Source organism: Lepisosteus oculatus, chromosome 7, assembly GCF_040954835.1.
Source record: "Lepisosteus oculatus isolate fLepOcu1 chromosome 7, fLepOcu1.hap2, whole genome shotgun sequence".
Classification (NCBI taxonomy): domain Eukaryota; kingdom Metazoa; phylum Chordata; class Actinopteri; order Semionotiformes; family Lepisosteidae; genus Lepisosteus; species Lepisosteus oculatus.
Window position 1 is genome coordinate 17374552 of NC_090702.1, and position 19895 is coordinate 17394446.

A 19895-nucleotide genomic window follows, 5' to 3' on the forward strand; every position below is an offset into this window, starting at 1 on the left:
GTGGTTCACTGGGTGAGAAATCTGAAACCCCCCTCCTATGTAGAAGGAGCTAAGGTGCAAATGCAAGGGCAATGATAGGAGAGAGGGATACAAAATATTGCACACGCTGAAAGCAGTGTCCCATACCTATTTTCCCTCTTAGACAGGTATAGGTATATATTAGACCTTGTTCTAAAACTTCTATTATATGAACTTCAAATGTCCCAACAGTGTACAGGGTCTCTTACGATGTTCCATAAAATACAAAAAGACAAATGGAAAAAAAAAGTTTTGAAATATCTTCAAAGATATGATTTATAGAAATGTCAGGATGTCCTTACCCCTTGAGCAACAAATACTTCATAGACACAGCAGACTCCAATGACAGTTATTCCCTGCTCCTTGCATAATGTTGCAACTGCAACTAACAACACTGTCAGTGCAATAGGAGTCCAGACTGCAAAACAATAATATTAAAAAAACTTTCAAAAAAGCTTGCCATACTTGTTATCTGCAATAAGAGGTCTGTTGAAAAATTCTAACACCTCTTTACTGTAATTCATTTCTTTCATACATATCCAACATTTGACTTTTGACCCAGGACAAACATGACATTGGCAAAATTAAATGAACTAAAACTGCTTTGAGGTATTCATCTGTACTGAAAACTTCTGCGTCAGGGAAAATGTAAACTCCTGTGTACAGATGTTTTTTTTCCTCTGGGAAAGAACAGGTCCCAATACAACATTCTTTATATGATTTGGAAATATGATCAATTAAACAAAATATAGGCGGATTTTAATGTACAAGTTTCATGAACTCAACACACGAAGTTGAAAAAGAATATGTTATAAACTATACACCAAACATATGAACAAATTCAAACTCTAGGTGAAACTACAATAAAGACTTTTTAATTGCAGCGGTCATGATAGATCTGATGAAAGTGGTGCTGTAGTGAACTGCACACCCATTACCTAAAACAGCAATCTTAGAAATGTGTTGCCTAATGTCTTTGCTTCCAGAGATTGTCTACATATTTCTGAAGAATGTCATTCAAGGAGAGATGAGTGAGGACTTCACAGCAACTATGACCATTCATTGACAGATTTTATCTGTAGGACAGAAGTTGCTTCACTTTTCAGATCAAAGAAAACTTTAAGCATGCTGGTTTATTAATTCAATGTACTTTAGCAAGCAGCTGTTTCCTTATGACTATGCTAAATTGATTGGGCCTCTGCAGCAGCTATGGCACTGTTGAAAGAGCAGACTCAGCACTACAAAACATCTACCTTGAGCCAGTTACAAAGGACAGGATATCATGGATATCATGTAAAATCATGGATACATCCAGGGTGGCTGATTACAAAAATGCCAACAATTTAAAAACAGTTGTGTTGTACTATAGAGTCAACATAAGATCAGTATAACACGACATTTAGGAACAATCAGAGCTCACTTCAACTAGGACAAACAATGTTCCTGACCTGATTTTATCAGAAAAGAAAATCAAGAAAGAAGCCAGATATCAAAGAATGTGCAAGACAAAATAAAAATGACCTCTGGAAAGAGACTGGGATGGATTTTGCATGGATGATGTTAAACAACAGAAACTTAAGAATAAAGTTGAATGGAAGAATCCTCATCATGGATAGTCAGAAAATTTGCTGGTCTTTCAACTCCACAGTTATTATCGACATGTACGGTGTCTTGCAAATGTATTCAAACCTTTGACCATTTTTTTTATTTTGTTTTTTTAAAGTTTGCAATCAGGACACTTTAAAGTAGCACTTTCATGCTACACATGACCTACTCTGCACATTCAAAGCCAAAAACAAAAAAGTAGTATATAAATAATATGCAAGAAAAATGGAAAATGTCATGATTACATAAGTATCCAAACCCTTCGATGCGAGAAACCCAAATTAGTTTAGGTGCACATAATTGACTTGAAGAGGCATACAATTAGTTGATTGGCTTCAGTGTGATTCATAATTTTAACAATACTGAGCACCTGCCTCTTTGGTCCCTCCGTCAGGTGGTGAATTCCAAGAAAGAATTCAACCATGAAGACCAAGGTGTTTCCAACGAAAGTCAGAGATAAAGTTGTACAGTTGTAACGTACAGATCAGGAAAAAAAGTACAATGTACACTTTGAAGTAAGCTAGAACATTCACAAGTGGAACATGGAACTACACTAGCTATACAAAGCCTAGATATGCAAAGGAACAGTCTGTGGAGTATTTTTCAGGTGTGGCTTCTTCGGGTGCGTTTCTTTTCTTCTCTTTCCAGCATGGAATAAACCTTTACTTGTTCCTTTGCAGCCTACGCATACTGATGCGGCTACCTACTTGAACTTCCACAGCCTAGATATGACTTTTCCTCCTAACTGAACAACCAGGTAAGCTGGGACATTGTTTACTCAAGCACAATTTCACACATTTGAGCCAAGGCAAAGTCAATGTTTGCCACACAGTTACATCCCCAACCATTCACTCTACAAAGCTGGTCTGTAAGGCTGTGTGGAAAACTCATCTCAGAACTAGTGCTGGGCGATAATTCGATAACGATAATTATCGGGATATAATTTTCCTCTATATCATTTTAACAAAAGTTCGATAAATGTTTGATATATATGTTTATGCTTTGCACATGTGCGCATCTGGGCGAGTGTGCATGCGTGTTGCAGACCAGGTAGCTAACATGGTGCTGTTTACCCACACGGTGGTGGCTGAGTGGAGAAATGAGCGACACTGAAGCAAATGTAGTGCTGCCAACGACCAGCTCGAAGGACGATGACATCGTCGACAGAAAAGGTCATTCAACTTCGGTAATTTGGAGATATTTTGGCTTTTTACGATCAGACATAAAACAGAGCACTTTAAACTTTGCAATCTGTCTGAGCCATCTTCCATGTGTGTTTTATCACACTAAAGTATTTAATTTTTCTATCAAGATATTTATTTTGTCAATTTTACTCATGCATATTTTGACATAAAAAAGACTTGAATACTCTCTACCTCAGATTTGTTTAATGTTTCTGCTGTTTGGCAAGTGTTTGTTGTGTTCTTAAAATAAAGAGTTGTTTAATTTACCAATTAACTGTCTGGTTTCTTCAACTTTCACTCAGGACAAAAAATCTGCCTTTAAACTTGAAAGAAATAATGATTTGACATTTATCATGATAATTATTGATATTGACCGTTATGAATTTTTTTATCGTGATAATGTTTTTGGCCATATTGCCCAGCCCTACTCAGAACCTACATTGACTTTGCAACAAAGCGTTTAAGTGATGTTGCAAAAATGTGGCAAAAGGTTTTGTGGCCAGCATAGCACAGCACTCAGTCAACAACATCCATACTTTTTTTCTAGTTTTTTTTTCCACCAACACCACACTTTTTTAGATAACTATTATTTCCAATTTTGATATTTTCTCAAAAATTCTCTTAAGATTATTTTTTGTCTCCGGACCCACTCAAGTAAGCCTTTAAAGGGCCCCATACATGTTTAAATTAATTAATTTTCCTCTCCAAGCTATGAGATATCTTTTTATATTTAAGCTTGATAAATATAATATAGTATAAATCACTAAGGATATATATCCTACTGTATATATATTTAAACATATATAGTATACATGTTTAAACTATTTTACAGAAGTAATTTATTGTATATTACTCTAAATGGATAACTAGCATTATTCCAGACTGTATCCCAATTTATTGTATCTGACCCCACAGAGATATTGGCTACCCAATGGGAGGCACAGCTGCTGATCACTAAATCTCAGAAGATTTAGGCAGTAAACTTTTAAACTTTGCAATATTGAGGACATAATGGGGACAAATGTTAGACGCAATACTCCTTAGAAGGATATAAGCTTATCACTAATTAAATCACCTAACTTGCCAACACCTGGTTGAATCCATATTGAGCAGTTAATTTCTTTAAAATGTATAATTAATTTTGGCAATCTAAATAATGCTTTTATACTAAAAATATATTTTAACTCAATGAAGCGTCAACAGACATGTCTAATATAGCCCTAATATATTTTAAATGATGAGCCAACAGGTGTATGAATAAGAACCCTTGGACACACATTGCTGGAGTACAGGCTTTCCAAAGGAATTCCAAACTGTTCAATTGTTTACTAATCTTATCATCCATACTTTAGAGCATGGCTGTTGACAGCATTATGTTATAGACTCCCATCAGCAGGGACTAGACTTACTCTGTCTTCTGTAAAATCATTTCAAAATTTGTAGAGCTTCTGAAAATGAGATTCCTAACATACATACACTAATGGATAATCCATTAAGTCAAACTAAATTGTGGTATTATAATTTAGGGCAGAACCATTTTATTCTATAATAAAATATTTTAAAAAACTATTAGATAAAATCACTCAGGAGTTCTACGTTGTGGTTTTCTTTTTGTCTGAGGAAACAGGCCTTTTTGCTAGAAAACATTATATTACTCAAAAAGGTTTAATAAAAACAGTGCTCTCTTACGTTTAGATTGCATGTGGGGAAAATTTCTCAACATTAAAAAGTAACATCTGGAAAATTTCAAACATTGCTTTGTCCTTGTAAAACTGACATGTAGTCACAATTATTAAAATGACAGTACTGAGCAATACTTCGCAATACATTGAGGTCCTAATGCTAAGACAGGAATTAAGAACCTCAGTAAAATTAAAACATATGGATGAAAAAGTAACCTCCCCTAAATCATAGTATTGTTTTTACAGATCTCTCTGCAAAGAAATCAATGGTTATTCTCAAATAAATTAATTTGTAATGCATAATAAACACAAGCACTGACTTTGCCTTTGCAAGTTGATATCTTGGTCCTAACGTATGGATGAGGAGTTACTGAAATATTTTCAAACCTAAATGCATATATTCCAATGTTGAAAGTGGATACATATTTTATGCTGTTTCTGAATATTTTCCACAGCATCAGTTCAAACATTATTTTTAGCAACACACTATAACATTACACATTATATTTTCTAGCCCACTTAACTGTAATTGTAAATGGTGTGTAGACTATTTAAAAGTTAGTTCACTATTTGGTGCCCCAGAGTAGATGAACTTTTCCTCTCGGCAACAAGCATAACACTTACCAAACACACTATAATAACCTTATTCTGAAATTAATTCTGTGACTCTTGCTTAATAACAATAGGGCTGTCACCTAATGGCACTTCCAAGTGTTTTTTTTTTCTTTTTAAAACGCATATTCCTTTGATTTATTGAGCAACCTTGTCTTAATGTGCACGTAAATCTGCTGTGGCACTATTTTCCCCTAAGGGTGTTACAGGGATCCCCGAGGTTTTACTGATTAATATGGGTCAAAAGGCATCATGTCAGAATTTAGACTCTTTTGAAGACAAGTTCAACAACTCCAGACAAAATATCCTTTGCATCTGACAGCTTTCTTGCTCAATAAGTATCATATTTATTGCTCAATATAATGTACAATAAAAACTTTGGGGAGGGGTCCCAAATGTCTCTAACTTTTTAACCACCTACTTTTCTGAATTATTATTTTTAATTTGTTGACACATCTAGACAGTCCAAAGTTCCAATGCTAGCATCTTGCCAAACATCAACTATTGTTAAAGCAAGAAGACAAATTAGAGACTTTAATATTTAGTGATTTTGGTACAAAGAGGCAGAAACCCAAAGATGAGACATCTTGAGAAAGTGATCAAACAACTACAGTACTACAACAATATTGAACAATACTGTTTAATTGGTATTTTACAAATATTACTCAATTGATAATCAGAATCAGAATTGATAAAGCTTATATACAAGTTTCAGTTTTCTGGATATGACATGACATGTAAAGGAAAAAATAAGGACTATTAATATATGTGCTCTAATAGTTATTAAAATGTTCTCCCACCTATGAAAGCTTTAAAAATAAACTAAGCAAAGTAGGGTTTCGACATTCTCTCTAAAGAATTCTGGTACATGCAAAAGTATTCACCCCAATGATGTCACCAATAATTACTAAAAAAAGAAGCGGTGCTATTGAGCTGATAACATTTCTTAAGGGAGCATTTGTTTTGACTTTAGAACTCCTGTTATGAATAGGAAGATGTACAGTATGAGTGTATCCAGCAAAATTGGAAAGTTAAAAAAAGGAAACAAATTATCAGTCACCTCTGAAAGTCTCATTTAGAGATTAAGAACCTGGAGAAACAGCCTGTCATACCTGGGATATCAAATTAAATTCAAACTTAAATATTAAAACACTATATTAAAAATACCAGGAAAAAGACTGTGGGAATCTGGAACACGTTATACCAGTCATATTGTCAAAGCTGGTTTCTTTCTACTGACTTTGCTCAGGAGACAACTGAATAAGATCTTTGGATTAATTAACTTCTACCTAACAAAAAAAGTGGATGGGCCAATCAGCCTCTCAGCTGTAACCTTTCTTAAAATCTTAAACTTTGTCATACTTAGTAACAAATAAGAAGCATTTATTGGATACAAGCCTTTTCATTAAATGAGATTACTTACCATTTAGAATAACTCTGACAGACGCTATAATTCAGTGTATTTAGTATTACAACATGAAATCAGATTTTGTAGTAAACTTACCAATTGAATTGTCTGAACCTTTGGATTTGGTGTAGGACAAAAATGCAGCTAGCAAGAATATAGATGACAAAAGTTCAGCTCTCCCAACCACCCCGGTAACCTTTAATAAAACAAATATAAAGATTCAACAAATTACACATTTTCCCTAAACATTTCTATCTTAACTTTATAGTAAAATTAAAATATCTTTTAAAACAAAAACATTCTATTGCTAACATCCAATATTGTGTGTCAGGGTAAACTTACTACACAATTGTACATTCTGTTCACCACCCAGGTCAATTCAGTGTCACTTTTTCAGCCCTTGGAAAAGAAAACTGGAACTGAAGGTTACGTTTAGCCACAAATACTAAATGTACTGCCTTTGAATGGGGGGTAGGAACAGCTGGAGACCTATGTGAAAGATGTCCAAACAAATTAGTAGCAGACTAAAGTGACTGGGAAGTTTAGAAGTCTATCTTAGAACATTAGAGATGCAGTTATTCACAACTGACCCTTTCATCACCTAGAACTGAACAATCAAAAATGCCACATCTGAGTTCCACCTTTCCATAGGGTTCAGTCCCTGCAAAATAGGTTCAAAGTGTAGTGACTTTACCCTGTCAGTTAATTTAAGCACTAGAGAGACCAGAGCTTGGTTTTAGCTTTGAGTGAAGATTTCCTTATAGGACCTGCCAGTAATAGCTTGTATCTGTGATGTATTTATGTGATTTAGAGAAATAGTTTTCCTCACTTAGCATTTGTTTTAGAGAGAAAGCTGAAGGGTCTGCTTAAACAACTATCATGTGGTTAATTTGCATTATGGCTCATCCATTTTTGAGGCAATGAATGAAGTTAGCTCTAGAACGGACATGCTGGATCTATAAAGAATCTGCACAGAATAGTCTATGTTTGTATTTTGTGTTTAATTTCTATTTATTACAAAAATGTGTTCAAACTTGTTGCCTGTCCTTTACTCTGAAACCATGCTGTGCCAGGTAAGAAGAAAGGACCACACTTACCTTTTCCTGATTATAGAGGGAAGTGATAAATGCTTTAATCAAACTGCTTGCTACACAAGCAGGAGTTTAGACATAGTTTTTCACTTTAATTCTACTTACTGTATGTGTCAATGAATGCACACTCCCTAAGTTATTACAATATATATTGCTCAAAAAAGAAAATCTAGACTTCCGTATAATCAGGTTGGTCTGCATTTAGCTCCTACAACTGCCTGTGAACCCTTGAGGCTGTCTGAACTGACACATTACACAGGTCTGATGTTACTTCAAGCAATGCCAGAGGCATGTCACAAAATCACATACTGTACCTCTTAGACCATTTACATCAACCTCCTTTCCCATACTGATGCAACTCATGCCTGGTCTTCTCCTACTTTCTCACTTTTAAGTAACATTTTAGCTATCACAGCAGATCATAAGTAATGATCCCATGAAGCTTTTTGAGATAAAGAGTTTTTCATTTTTACAATTAAACAGTAAACATTTTTTTCTTCCCCACATACTATCACTAACAATTTACTTTGAATAGTACAAGTCATTAATATTCATAAGACAACTTAAATCCAGATTTTGCATGATAAAATTTTGGTAAAACTGAATCACATTAACACTTGATTTTTTTTATTTTCATAAATATATTTTCAAGTGTGCCGTCCTTCCTCTAAATGCGTCATCCTTCCAGTTGTGATGAAATGAAAACCTTTTTGAATATTATTGTTTTACCTTCCGTCAGGTATTTAATGGCGCTATTAACTATATATCTAGATAACTAAAATCCACTGGCTTTTTTCTGAAGGTATCAATATAATAACCCCAATATTTTGTTTTAAAGGTTAAGTTAATTTAGTTTTAAAAAGTATCCAAAAGAAATGAAAAACATAATATTGTAAATATACTCATGAGTTAGTAGTAGTATCACAATTATGTTTTTGTGCATTTACTTCTCACTACTAATGCATCATTAAATGCCATTAAGGTTTTGATTTTACACACAGGACAGGGACTAAAATTAAATTTAACAGATAAAACCTACAGATAATTCTTTGAAGTAATGCCCATGATTTGTCTACAACACTCATACACAACTGAAAACCTCCAATTCATCTTGTTAATTTTTTAACATCAGTTGTAGTGTTAGTCATGCAAGGAAAAATATTCATATGTTCAAACAAACCTACTCAAAAAAAAGGGTTAATCACAAATTATAGTTGCCAAATATGAATGACAATGAGGACTTTCCCGATGAACTACTCTACCTTGTCAAAGCCATTTGCCTGTAGGTATCCACTCTAGAACAAAAGACTATGATTTGAAGTGTTTCGTGGTACAACTAAAACTGTTCCCACAGCTATGACAGCTGAGCAAACCAACAAATACCTGAATGAACATTTGTCTTTTGCAAACAATTTGCACAACCCCAACAATTTCCACACAATGTACAATCATTTATTTCATGGTACAATTACAAAGCAAATAAGCAAAACCGAATGTTAACGAATGGGCCTAGTGCCAGAATGAATGTAAATGCTACAGGGCAAGATACTAGAATTATACAGCCCTCCTGCTACTACAAACATCCACTTCTGTAAAATTCTAAGGGTGTTCCAAAATATTTCACCATAGCCATACTAATGAAAATAATAACATCCAAATCACATGGGAAAAATGGTAAATCATATGCTGTACAGTATTGTTTATTGAAAGCTATTCTATTTTTTTTTACCATGTTCAAGTCTTGCTTCAAAACTACTTCAAAGTCAGGATAAAAGCAAAAGGCCTTTCAGTCTAACACAAAAGTACATTTTAGTCCTAAAAGGGTACTACAAAATGAAACTAACTTAGTCAGGTCTGATCCTACATTACGGGAATGAAATGCCGTTATCACACATACAGAAAACATTATTTTTGTGGGCAAAGGCGTGAAAACATAATTGCCTTGCATAAAAGAGAAAAAACATCCCAGAGAAAATGATCAAACTTGCAAGAAAGCACGACTGCCCTCCTGTGGCAAGACACTACCATGTCTACAATTACTAAGGATTAAACATGATTTGTAATGTTCATAAAACTATAATTAATTGACAGTGTTTACTGAACTCTCACTCTAGTAAGTGGTAGCTGAGTTCTTGATGAACTAAATTTAGAATACTTCTTTCCTCATAAGCTTAATAGAAGCCTGCAGAACTACAAAAATGGATCAGAAAGCTTTTCCACCATTACTTGTCTCTCATATAATTTGCAAATTAGAAAAGGACTTTCAGGAAAAAGCAACAGATTATTACATTATAACAGAAATTTAACATTAAGTGTATACACAACGTAGGTTAGCAAAAATGAATAAAATAAAAACTTACAGCTTCTGTGTGAATTGGATGAACGGCAAAAAGCAAGGCCGCTACCAGGCTCGATTTCTTATCCAAAAAGAGCCGACAGACCCGAAGGAAAATGATACAGACAACAGCGTGGAGCAGCAGATTCAGGAGATGATAAGACATTGCACTGAGCTCACTAAACATGTAGTTCAGTCTGAAGGTAAGGACTGTCAGTGGCCGATATGACTTGTGGCTTCTTTCCTGTAAAGAAAAATGTTATAGAGAACATGACCGCAGTATTATATTGAGCACCTCAATATAACAATACATAATTTCACCAGCTTTAAGAGCCCTCTGTCCTGAGGGTTATTTTGTGAACACTTAACTTGTACAATAAAACACAAAACAAAGAATTACAAAAAATAATTTAGTTGATTAAACCCATTAGATTTCCAAGCTTTCTTTAGAATTAAAATACTCCACATCTCATTCTGAAGCACGTTAGGAAACAAAATATTGACTTTCTGCCACCATCAACATTTTTAGTTGTTCAATAGAAAAGTCCAATGGTTTTATCTCCTGTAAATGTTCTATAAAAAGGTGTTCAAAATTCTTATGAACAATCGTTAGACAAGAAAAACGTTTTTAATTCTAGCTGAAAAAAAAACAGAATTATCTATGCTTAATATATCACAAACGCAAGAAACAGAGAAAAGTAATGCAGCCAATTCATAGATGGGGATTATTAGGAGGCCAAGATTGGTAAGGGCCAATGGGAAATTTGGCCAGGACGCTGGGGTTACACCCCTACTCTTTTCAAGAAATGCTCTATTTAATGACCACAGAGGGTCAGGACCTCGGTTTTACATCTCATCTGACGGACGGTGCCTGTTTACAGTATAGTGTCTCCATCATCATACTGGGGCATTAGGACCCACATTGATCACAGGGTGAGCGCCCCCTGGTGGCCCCACAAACACCTCTTTCAGCAGCAACCTTAGTTTTTCCCAGGAGGTCTCCCATCCAGGTACTGACCAGGCTCACACCTGCTTAGCTTTAGTGGGTTGCCAGTTGTGAGTTGCAGGGTGATATGGCTGCTGGCTATTTTAGATTCTAAAATTCTGAAGAACTTTTGACATAGAAAATCCACTTTGATAATGATAACATTCATTTCTTTTGTTATTTTGTATGAGTTGTACAGTGATTTTTGCAAATCTACTTACATTTTTAAACCTCCTTGTTTGCTACCATACATGGCCTAGTAATGAATTCATGTTACTGAAAAAATCAATATCCTTAGCTGCACAAACAGTTTGAGCATTAATGCCTTCAATTGAACTAAAAAACAGAGCAGTAAACTAACAGCTCAATTGCCCATTCAAAATGTTATTGACAGTCCACGTTTCAAGATTACAAAGAAGAACAGTGCATCTATACTCTAATTGTTTTCCCTCATTACAAACATGCAGTTTTAACACATTGCTAGTTTTAACATTTAATGTTGAACTTGAATAGAGAGATAATAACATACTTAATGCAACCAATTCTTTACATGACGGAATTAATTTTTGTAATTTGGTTTTCGGAGGCTTTTACTGACAAGTCTGTGTGCAAACATTTACAGTCCTTATAAATCATTCATTATTAGGGGTTGGGTAATTTCAGATTCTCTTTTAAAGCACTCAGCTGTAAAATTAGGCTACCCCACAACTAATTAGGCACTTGCTGTTAACATAAACCTTATAATTTCTAAAGGGTTTATGATACTTTAAAAAAAATAAGATTTAACCGGTCTGAACAGACTTAGGCATGAAGGAAAGGGTTAAGAGCATATTGTGGGCAGAGAAATTGCCAACAGAAGTTGTCAGATAAGATTTGCGGAGCTGAAATTGTGCTGGACTTAAAAATAATGTTCAAGGACTAGTGGGGAGTGGATATCTGGAGTTGTAAATAAGCAGTCTTTGTCCTGTGATATCTTTGCTGAATGCCTTATTGCACAAATATGTTAACTACTCCAGTGGAGTGGTATCACTCCTCAGGAAATGCTTTTGTGTACCTGCTTGACTATATAAATGGGAAAGCCCCAGCTTGAACTTTGAATTGACTACTGCTCCTGTGGCTGGTCAATTCCAGTATGCATACATAATCAACCCACTGCGCCTTTCTCACAAATGATCCTAACTGAGTGTGGATTTTCTAGAGGCATAGTCTAAAAAATGTATTTTTACTCAAATATGCATTGTCGTATATAATATGAAATTCTGAGATATGCTTCTTGAACATGTTAAGAGTTTATGTACTGTTTTTGCACATCTAAAATCACTCAAACTCTTAGCGTTATCTCCTAAAAACCAACTTAAATAAATGGTGGCTGCATGCAATGTACAAAAAGCAAGCTTATGCATTTGCATGTGCAAAGCAATGAGCTTACAATAAGAGAAACAGGCTTTACAGTTTCAGTCATGCAACGAAAGTGTCATGGCTCAGTGATGACTGATTGTATGCATCAACACCTTTGGGTTCAGCACAAGACATCACAAAAGACACATGAGCTCAACTCTTAATTTCTCTCATTTTAATTTAGTGCCAAAAGAATGTAGCTTAAAACCCTTCAAGACTTTATATGGCAAAATTGGACATCAAAGAAATCTCTTTGTTTCCTGACTCCCAGAAAACATGTGGCTAGGTACCAAAACCCCAAGCTTGTTCAATATCTGATTTGGATTAGAGAAAAAAAAGATTTTGCAAGATGCACTAAACAGAAATTAATTCAAACCCATTCACATGCAAAAAGAAAATACTAGGCTGAGACACCTTTAATCAAAGTACTAACCTAAAACAGTTTTGTTTACGAAATAACCATTACGGAGCCAGAATTAATCAATTGTGGACATCTTCATCAGTTTTTTAATGAGTTCATTTCAATTTTTTCTTGGTTTTGGACTGCTTTGATCGTTTTAGAATTGTTTTATCTGGGTAAGTCATTCCAGTACTTAAGACTACAGTATATGAAATGCCTCTCTGTAGTATAGGTAGTAAAGCTGTTTACAAGCATTTGTCTATTTTTACCTTCTGTGATATTTTACTGGTCCCTAAGATATAGAACAAACATCTTAACCTCATGTTTACCTGGAGTTACAACCACGGTAAGATAACACATATTGATACAATCAAAGTGGTTTGTACTTTATTCTTCTATTCCTACTGAAACACACAAATTGAATGTTTTTCTTTGAAAAACTGACAGATAAGCTTACATGATAGGGGTTTCAGTAAATGCACTGCATATGTAACAAGGTCTTTAACTGCAGCCCCCAAACACATGCAATAAACTAAAACCTCAACGAGCCAATATATGAGTATGCAAATCTGCAATATAGCATTTTTATGGTTAGGATAAAATAATGTTATCTTAATGTCACAAATCACACCCATATAACCAAGCATACACTCTACTTCAATTTAAACTCTCTTTAAGTAATCTTAAGACCTTCCATGTTTTAGTATATAAATAATGAATCTGCTAAAAGCTGACATGCACATTGACATGGACCCGCATTAAAAGAAGAGCAAACTGTAACTGAATTAAGTACACAAATTAAGTACAGTGATATATTTTTACAGCAAAGAAAGGGACTATTCCATGAAAAATGTGATATGATGAAAAAACTGTTTTCTGTTGACTGAAAATACTGTACATGTATAGTAGTTGGGTTGTTTTATGGGTTGGTTTTCATCATCAAAACAAAAGGCATGCTAATGGAAACTCAAATGGAGACATGGCTAAATTCTGCAGCATCATTACAATCTACATTTAACTTGGACACGCAGGTACCCCAGCTTGTAATTTGCGTTAGCCTGCAGTGTGAAATAACCAGATTGCCAGAACGCACATGTAGGAAGCTTTGTGCTCTTCATTTAATCCCTTCTGAGCGTTGCTTTCATGAGGACAATTCACAATTTGAAGAGTGCGGGTAGGGGGGACAGGTTAAAAAACATTTTAAAAAATGCATTTTAGAATTTAAATTAACATAGCCTAACATATCCTTTTTAGGAATGAAAAGTGAGAGTCTGTTGGTTTGCACATTAAACAAAAAGGTCATAATGTGCCCTTGAAGCTTTGATTATCAAAATAATAACTACAATTTTGAACCAAAACAAAATGCATGTTAATGAATTAAAGAAGTATATTGAATCAATACGTCTTACAACTTTCAAAAATCTGCAAAAGTCAGAGGAATTGAATTTCACTAATCTAAATCTCCAACCCAAATGTACTACAACAGTATTGAAAGAAAGTTTTCAAATACTGTTTTAATATACGTTTTGAAAGCTCAATTGGAAAAGACACTCTTAAATTTAATCTATTCTGTAAGGAAATTAATTTCAGTTTAAATGAAACATAAACCAAACATTTTTGAAGTGCAGAGTGCATATAATGTTTGTAGGTTCAGTTTTATACACTAAGATGTCTCAGAAACCACTATTTTAAGATTTCCATATTTACTTCCACCAAACCAGGGTTTTGGATTTTAGGTTTTGGAGCTTGGTAAAAATCTGAGAAGCACGATCAAAGCAAAACTTACTATAATGGTAAATATGTGAGGGCAAAATTCTTGGAGAACTTATAAGTGACCTACCTCTGACATAGGAGTTCCCCAAAAGTCATTGAGAAAAAGATTTTGGAGTGGAGTTGTGGGCCGCAGGTCCTTGTTATCCAGAATAGCGGAGACATCGTCAAAGACAAATCCGCAGAACAGGCTGTTCCAGTAACAGGCCACAACTACTCCGGCCAACAGTGCAATTTCCTTCCAAGTCATTGCAGCCATCATCTACCAAAAAGTTCATTGGTTACTGCAAAACAACCAATACAACCCAACAGATAAGATTTCAATTCACAACATTCTCTTTCCAATAAAACAAATAATGCATTGACATTATAATAGAATAAAAAAAAGTTAACTGATAGCCACTGGCAGAGATTAAATGCTTTGGAGGGTGTGAACTAGGCCATGGGAGTCTGTGAAGAAAAAACTAAATTGTCAGCACATGGTAGCATGTTATGTCTGCCAACGCCAATTGTATTCTGCTCCTTTCCATACCACCCATAAAACCTGTAGGCTCCAAGAGAGTCTGGCTAACACAAATCCGACACTAAAAGTATTTTTAAATGTTCTCAATGTTTTTGTTTTTCTAACAAAGAGAATATTGTACAGTATCAGCCTAAAAGCTACAGTAGTCCATCAAAGTCTCTCTAAACGAAAACATTAAAACATGTCCAGAATATCCTAGTTTGCGTAATCAATTAATCAGGAACCCTCGTATTTTAACAAAAGGTCGCTGAGTATTCATTATAAGTATTAAATAACTGAGAAAAATCTAAATGACCACATTTTCTGAAATATAGGTTTTGAAATTTTAAAAGTATATAAATATTTATTTTTAAGAAGTCACTAATCTATCAAGGGACCGCGTATTGAATGCCTTGCATTGATTTATTCAATATGTATTCGCAGCGGATGCTTAACAATCGCAAAATTAAAAAAAAAATACTACACAAACTTATATAATTAAACCATTTCTACCTACGAATGACAACCGCCGCTGTATTAGATTATATTTCGTAGTAGGCAAAATGTGTTATATGAGGCCGACGGACTTCTCTAACGTGAATAAAAGCTGTACTTACTGAAGAAATTCTAGGGAAAAACACTAAGCTTTTTTTTCTATTTCTCAAACACTTCAAAAACTCTACGACTACAGCGGCATTCATCACATCCTTACCGCTTTGTCATGCTCGACGCTAAACTATAACGAAACACACTATTTTATTTAACTGTACATAGCATTCCTGTTCAATATGTTACTACAGGTAACATATTTCTTCCTTCATTTCCGGGGCGGAAACGGGGGATTCTTAAAGGAGCGGCCTGAAATTAAAAACGAGGAATGTTTATATTAGAAAGCTTTCTTTAATTTCCTGTATTTCAGTCATTACTTGCTTTTCGACTTGTTAACAGACAGTAAAATAATGCAGTTATAATGCAGGGAAAAATCTTTTATCAGTAAATGTAGTATGAAATTAACGCAATTGTTTTAAGATTTTGAATAATTGTTTTAACTCCCCACAGGAAATTATATCAAATTAATGCAAATAATAAAAGAAATGCTTCCACTGATGTCCCTTACGTTATAACATTAAATATACATACATATAATTCGCGTTGAATTACATTGCAATGCTCCTTATACTGGGTTTCGCATGAGAATCCATGAGAGTCCCAGACCAACCGTCTCCCAAACCATGATTGGCTCATCCTGACGTCACCTGAGCAACGATTGGAAGAATTTGAGTCTACACGTATTTCCCCTCCATAAGCGTCTGGTTCAAAGATATTTCCCTTTTATTTATTTTTTTTCATTTGTGTAAGTTCACCCTGTCGTTTCGTACCCTAAGTAAGATTAGAAATAAAGACAACGTTGTCTGAGAATTTTTCAAGACTCTCCTTCTCTGTTATTTTTCTTTTTCCTCTCTAAGAACTTCAAATCGCTGCTCTGGGGGGACGGTCAGGAATTAATTTAAACTTTACTGCAATTTTTGCGTCTCCCTGCCGTAAAGCGGTGCTGGATTTTCGACTGTTTGAAGTGGTAGCCTAGCAGCAACAGAAAGCATCGCAGCACAACATATTCTGGGAGACATAGTATGAGGTTTAAACTTTAAATTAAAGATGTTTGATTTTGTATTCATGAAAAAGAAGCGAGTGTACTGTATCTTAACACCTGTCGTTAGTAAAGTCGGAAGGCTTGAGTAATAAATTATATTGTTTTTACCTTGCATTGCTTTTGAAAATCATGCAGGTTTTGATAACAATAGTCGTGCTACGGTTTCGTGGTTGCATATGGGAAATTTCTCTTAGTAAAATGATTAATAAATCACAAATTCTAATATGCTTTCCTGTTTTCTGACCCTTTTCAACTTTATGTCTACCACCCACAATACCTTTTAATCTTTATGGGGTTGCTTCTGACTTGGAATGGGTTATGATGATCAGCTTGTTTATTGAGTACATAACGGGAACTAGATACAGTAGATACATCCCTGCTATTGAACCCCTTGAGCAGTGGACTTTTTAGTCTTTTATGTTTAAGTGCATTCTGTTCCTCCTGTTAGGTACTGTTCGTTACTGTTATAAACCGGACTGCTTTTTTATTAAGCGATACATAATTTACAGTACCTATAGTGAAGGCTGCATGACAGGAGTTCATAAAATCATGATGCACAGTATTGGATGTTGCATGGATTAATTATTGTGTGCTGAGAAGATTATAAAAACGATCATTCATATAACCCTCCAAATAGGTTTCCATGTACCTTTTTTTTTTCCTGCAACGTGCAACCACAAATGTCCATTTCATAATAAAACTAGCATTCCTGCTCTTTTGAGATATCTACATACCTTTAGGGGATTCGTTTTTACAAACCTTTAAGCGGTTACTTTTGCTACTGTTGTTTTGATATAGCTTAAAATACAAACATGTTTTCCTAGATTGGAACCACACAGCTTTTAAGATGCCTTTAAAAATTGACTGGGGTGAACTGATGGATGTCGATCCAGATGCCTTAACAGATCAGGAGAGCCTGGCCCAAAAACTTTTGGATTTCATTTCACAGGTATTGTTCTTCTTGTTATATATATATACTCGTGAATTTTGTCACTTTCAAGAGACATTTATTGACTGAAAATAGTACAGGAAGCCACTAACACCACTTTTAAGTTTATCTATACAAGACAATTTAAATTTGAATCTAATTATAGTACTGTATTTAATTTCTAATATTCTAAAATTGCCATCATTAATAAAAGTGTAATATATATACAGTACTGATCATCAAAAGAAATGTATAGATTTATATGCATCTGTGTAAATAAAATATACACCGTTAATGTTAAAATATACAATGTTATTTGCATCTTTTTGATTATTTTTTATTCACATTTGTAATATACTCAAGTGACTTTGACTGTTACATGAGCACTAAATCATCTCAGTTGTAAAAAATATTAAAATAGAAACTGACGGGGCACAGATGATAAGGTAATTTAAATCTGGTGAAATACCAGAAAGGAATAACTTTGCTTGTTTACCAAGACCACAGTGTCTTTGCGCCTCTGGTATATTGTAGGTTGGACTAGGTCACCTTAAGAGGACTGTCCAGCTGTGTAGCCAAGTCCTCTTTAGAAAGATTCAAGGTTACTTTGGACCACCCTGATGGTTGTCAATGAGTGTGGTGCAGATTTGTGAAACGGGTCTATATTTTTTGTGTACAACAGACAAATCAGTGTGGATGTGTTGATATAATGGTCAGGGTAGGAGTTTCAAGTCACTACAGAACTCAAATTGTAGAGGTAGATGGCAGCCTGACCCCACAGCATTACATTAACATCCTGACAGAACAACATTCCAGCAGGATAATGCGTGTCCTTAGGCTGCTCGTGTATGATCTGAATTCTTGCAAAGTCATTGTTGGATGTTTGTACCAAGGCTACCATACTTAACGGACTTAAGCCCTATTCAATATCTGTCTGTTGTGTCAATACAATTAATACAATTTGTTACTGTATATACATTTTGTGTTGCAGTTTCTTATGAAAGGCCCTGCTAAGTGTTTGTAACTTTCATAGTAGAAAACTAGTTGATCGACTCTGTTGATGAAAAAATGTGAAAGAGAATAATAGATTTACCTTTGGCTTGTCAGTTCAATAAAAGGTCTGCATAAAAAGATAATCTTCTTGTGACCTCTGTAAACGTGTTGCAGTTATCAGGGTTAGCTTATTATGATTTCATTTTTAATCACTTAAATGCAAACAGTGAGGAAAAAACAGACTTTATTAATTGCTTGTACATTGAAATTGTTAAATCAGACTATTAGAAACCATTTGTTTCTTTTTTGTGGATTTTATTTTCTTTCCATTAATGTCTAGTCTTTCCATACCCACCACTGGATGTTGGTGTCCCGAAGATTCCCTTGCATGTCCTTTTTTTCCCATTTTCTTTTTCCAGCTTACTTCAGCAAAGCTTTTGACCTATTTTTCCCAGTCATTTCTCTGTCTCTTGGGAACTTTGCCCATTTAATCCCTCACTGCTCTATTCTTCTTGCAGTTCGAATGACTTATTACTATGTTAATGTTTTCACTTTTTAAATAGTGTTCATTGCTCACTGATACATCTATTTCTGTCTTCTCTTGTTTTACCAGTCACAAGTATTTGTGCTGTTTTGGAATTCATAGTTTCTGATTTTTGCTTTTAATAACTGATGGCTTGAAGGCTTTTCCCCTGTGACTAATGGCAACATTTTCTTTCAGTATTGTACTTTTCCTTTTGTAATATACTCCATCTCATCTTGTCTCAGCTTTTCATTTTCCCCTTAAGGTATTTATGTGTGTTGATTTGACGATGATAGACATAGCTGTTGACTTTTAAAGTTCTGTTTAATCAACTTCAATCTTTTTTTCAGCCTCCACACTACTGATTACTATAACTTTAATCATGCCTATGTTAAGTCTGGCTTGTATCTGAAGGTTCCAAAATTTGAAGATGTTGTTGTTTCATGGATGCTGGTGAAGATGATATTCTCACAAGTAGCTCAATTAACCTGTGATTATCTTAGATCTATTTTCTTCTTAGTCCAGTGTCTTGATAATGTCTTCAGGGTGTGATGTGAATGGTTTTTGGTTATTAAGCAGGGCAGTGTTTTACCATGTCCATATGTTCCTAATGCTATGTCCAGTCCCGTTCTCTGTTCATTTGCAATGGATCCCCTTGATTAGGCTCATAACCATTTTTCTGAACCTTATCTGAAGAGATAAATTATGTAACATCATATTCAGTGTTGTGTACAATAAGTCAATTGGTGCTCGTCTAATCGTTTGGTGCCCTGTAGATGAAAATGTCTGCATTTCTGTTTAATAAGTTTT

At 34.7% G+C, this 19895-nt stretch overlaps 2 protein-coding genes across 11 annotated transcripts in view; one reads left to right on the plus strand and one right to left on the minus strand.

The window, feature by feature from the left end:
* The window catches only part of tmtc3 (transmembrane O-mannosyltransferase targeting cadherins 3), a 54606-nt gene extending 38128 nt beyond the window's left edge, over positions 1-16478 (minus strand). The window contains exons 1-6 of one of the 6 annotated variants that reach the window (XM_015352799.2): positions 16131-16218; positions 15703-15848; positions 14559-14750; positions 9961-10179; positions 6606-6705; positions 321-436 (exon numbers count right to left, since the gene is read on the minus strand). In XM_015352799.2, coding sequence (XP_015208285.2) covers positions 321-436; positions 6606-6705; positions 9961-10179; positions 14559-14750 — 627 coding nt within the window. In that variant the 5' untranslated portion in view covers positions 15703-15848; positions 16131-16218. Of the gene's footprint in view, positions 1-320; positions 437-6605; positions 6706-9960; positions 10180-14558; positions 14773-15607; positions 15849-16130 lie in introns of those variants that run through there. The other 5 variants (XM_015352798.2, XM_015352795.2, XM_006633551.3 and 2 more) reach the window with 5 other exon arrangements.
* Positions 16479-16542: 64 nt separating this feature from the next.
* cep290 (centrosomal protein 290) overlaps positions 16543-19895 on the plus strand; it is a 52209-nt gene continuing 48856 nt past the window's right edge. For 4 of the 5 annotated variants that reach the window (XM_015352788.2, XM_015352793.2, XM_015352792.2 and 1 more), the window contains exons 1-2: positions 16566-16626; positions 17466-17590. In XM_015352788.2, the coding sequence (XP_015208274.2) occupies positions 17489-17590 (102 nt within the window). In that variant the 5' untranslated portion in view covers positions 16566-16626; positions 17466-17488. Of the gene's footprint in view, positions 16627-17465; positions 17591-19895 lie in introns of all 5 variants that reach the window. The other variant, XM_015352789.2, reaches the window with a different exon arrangement.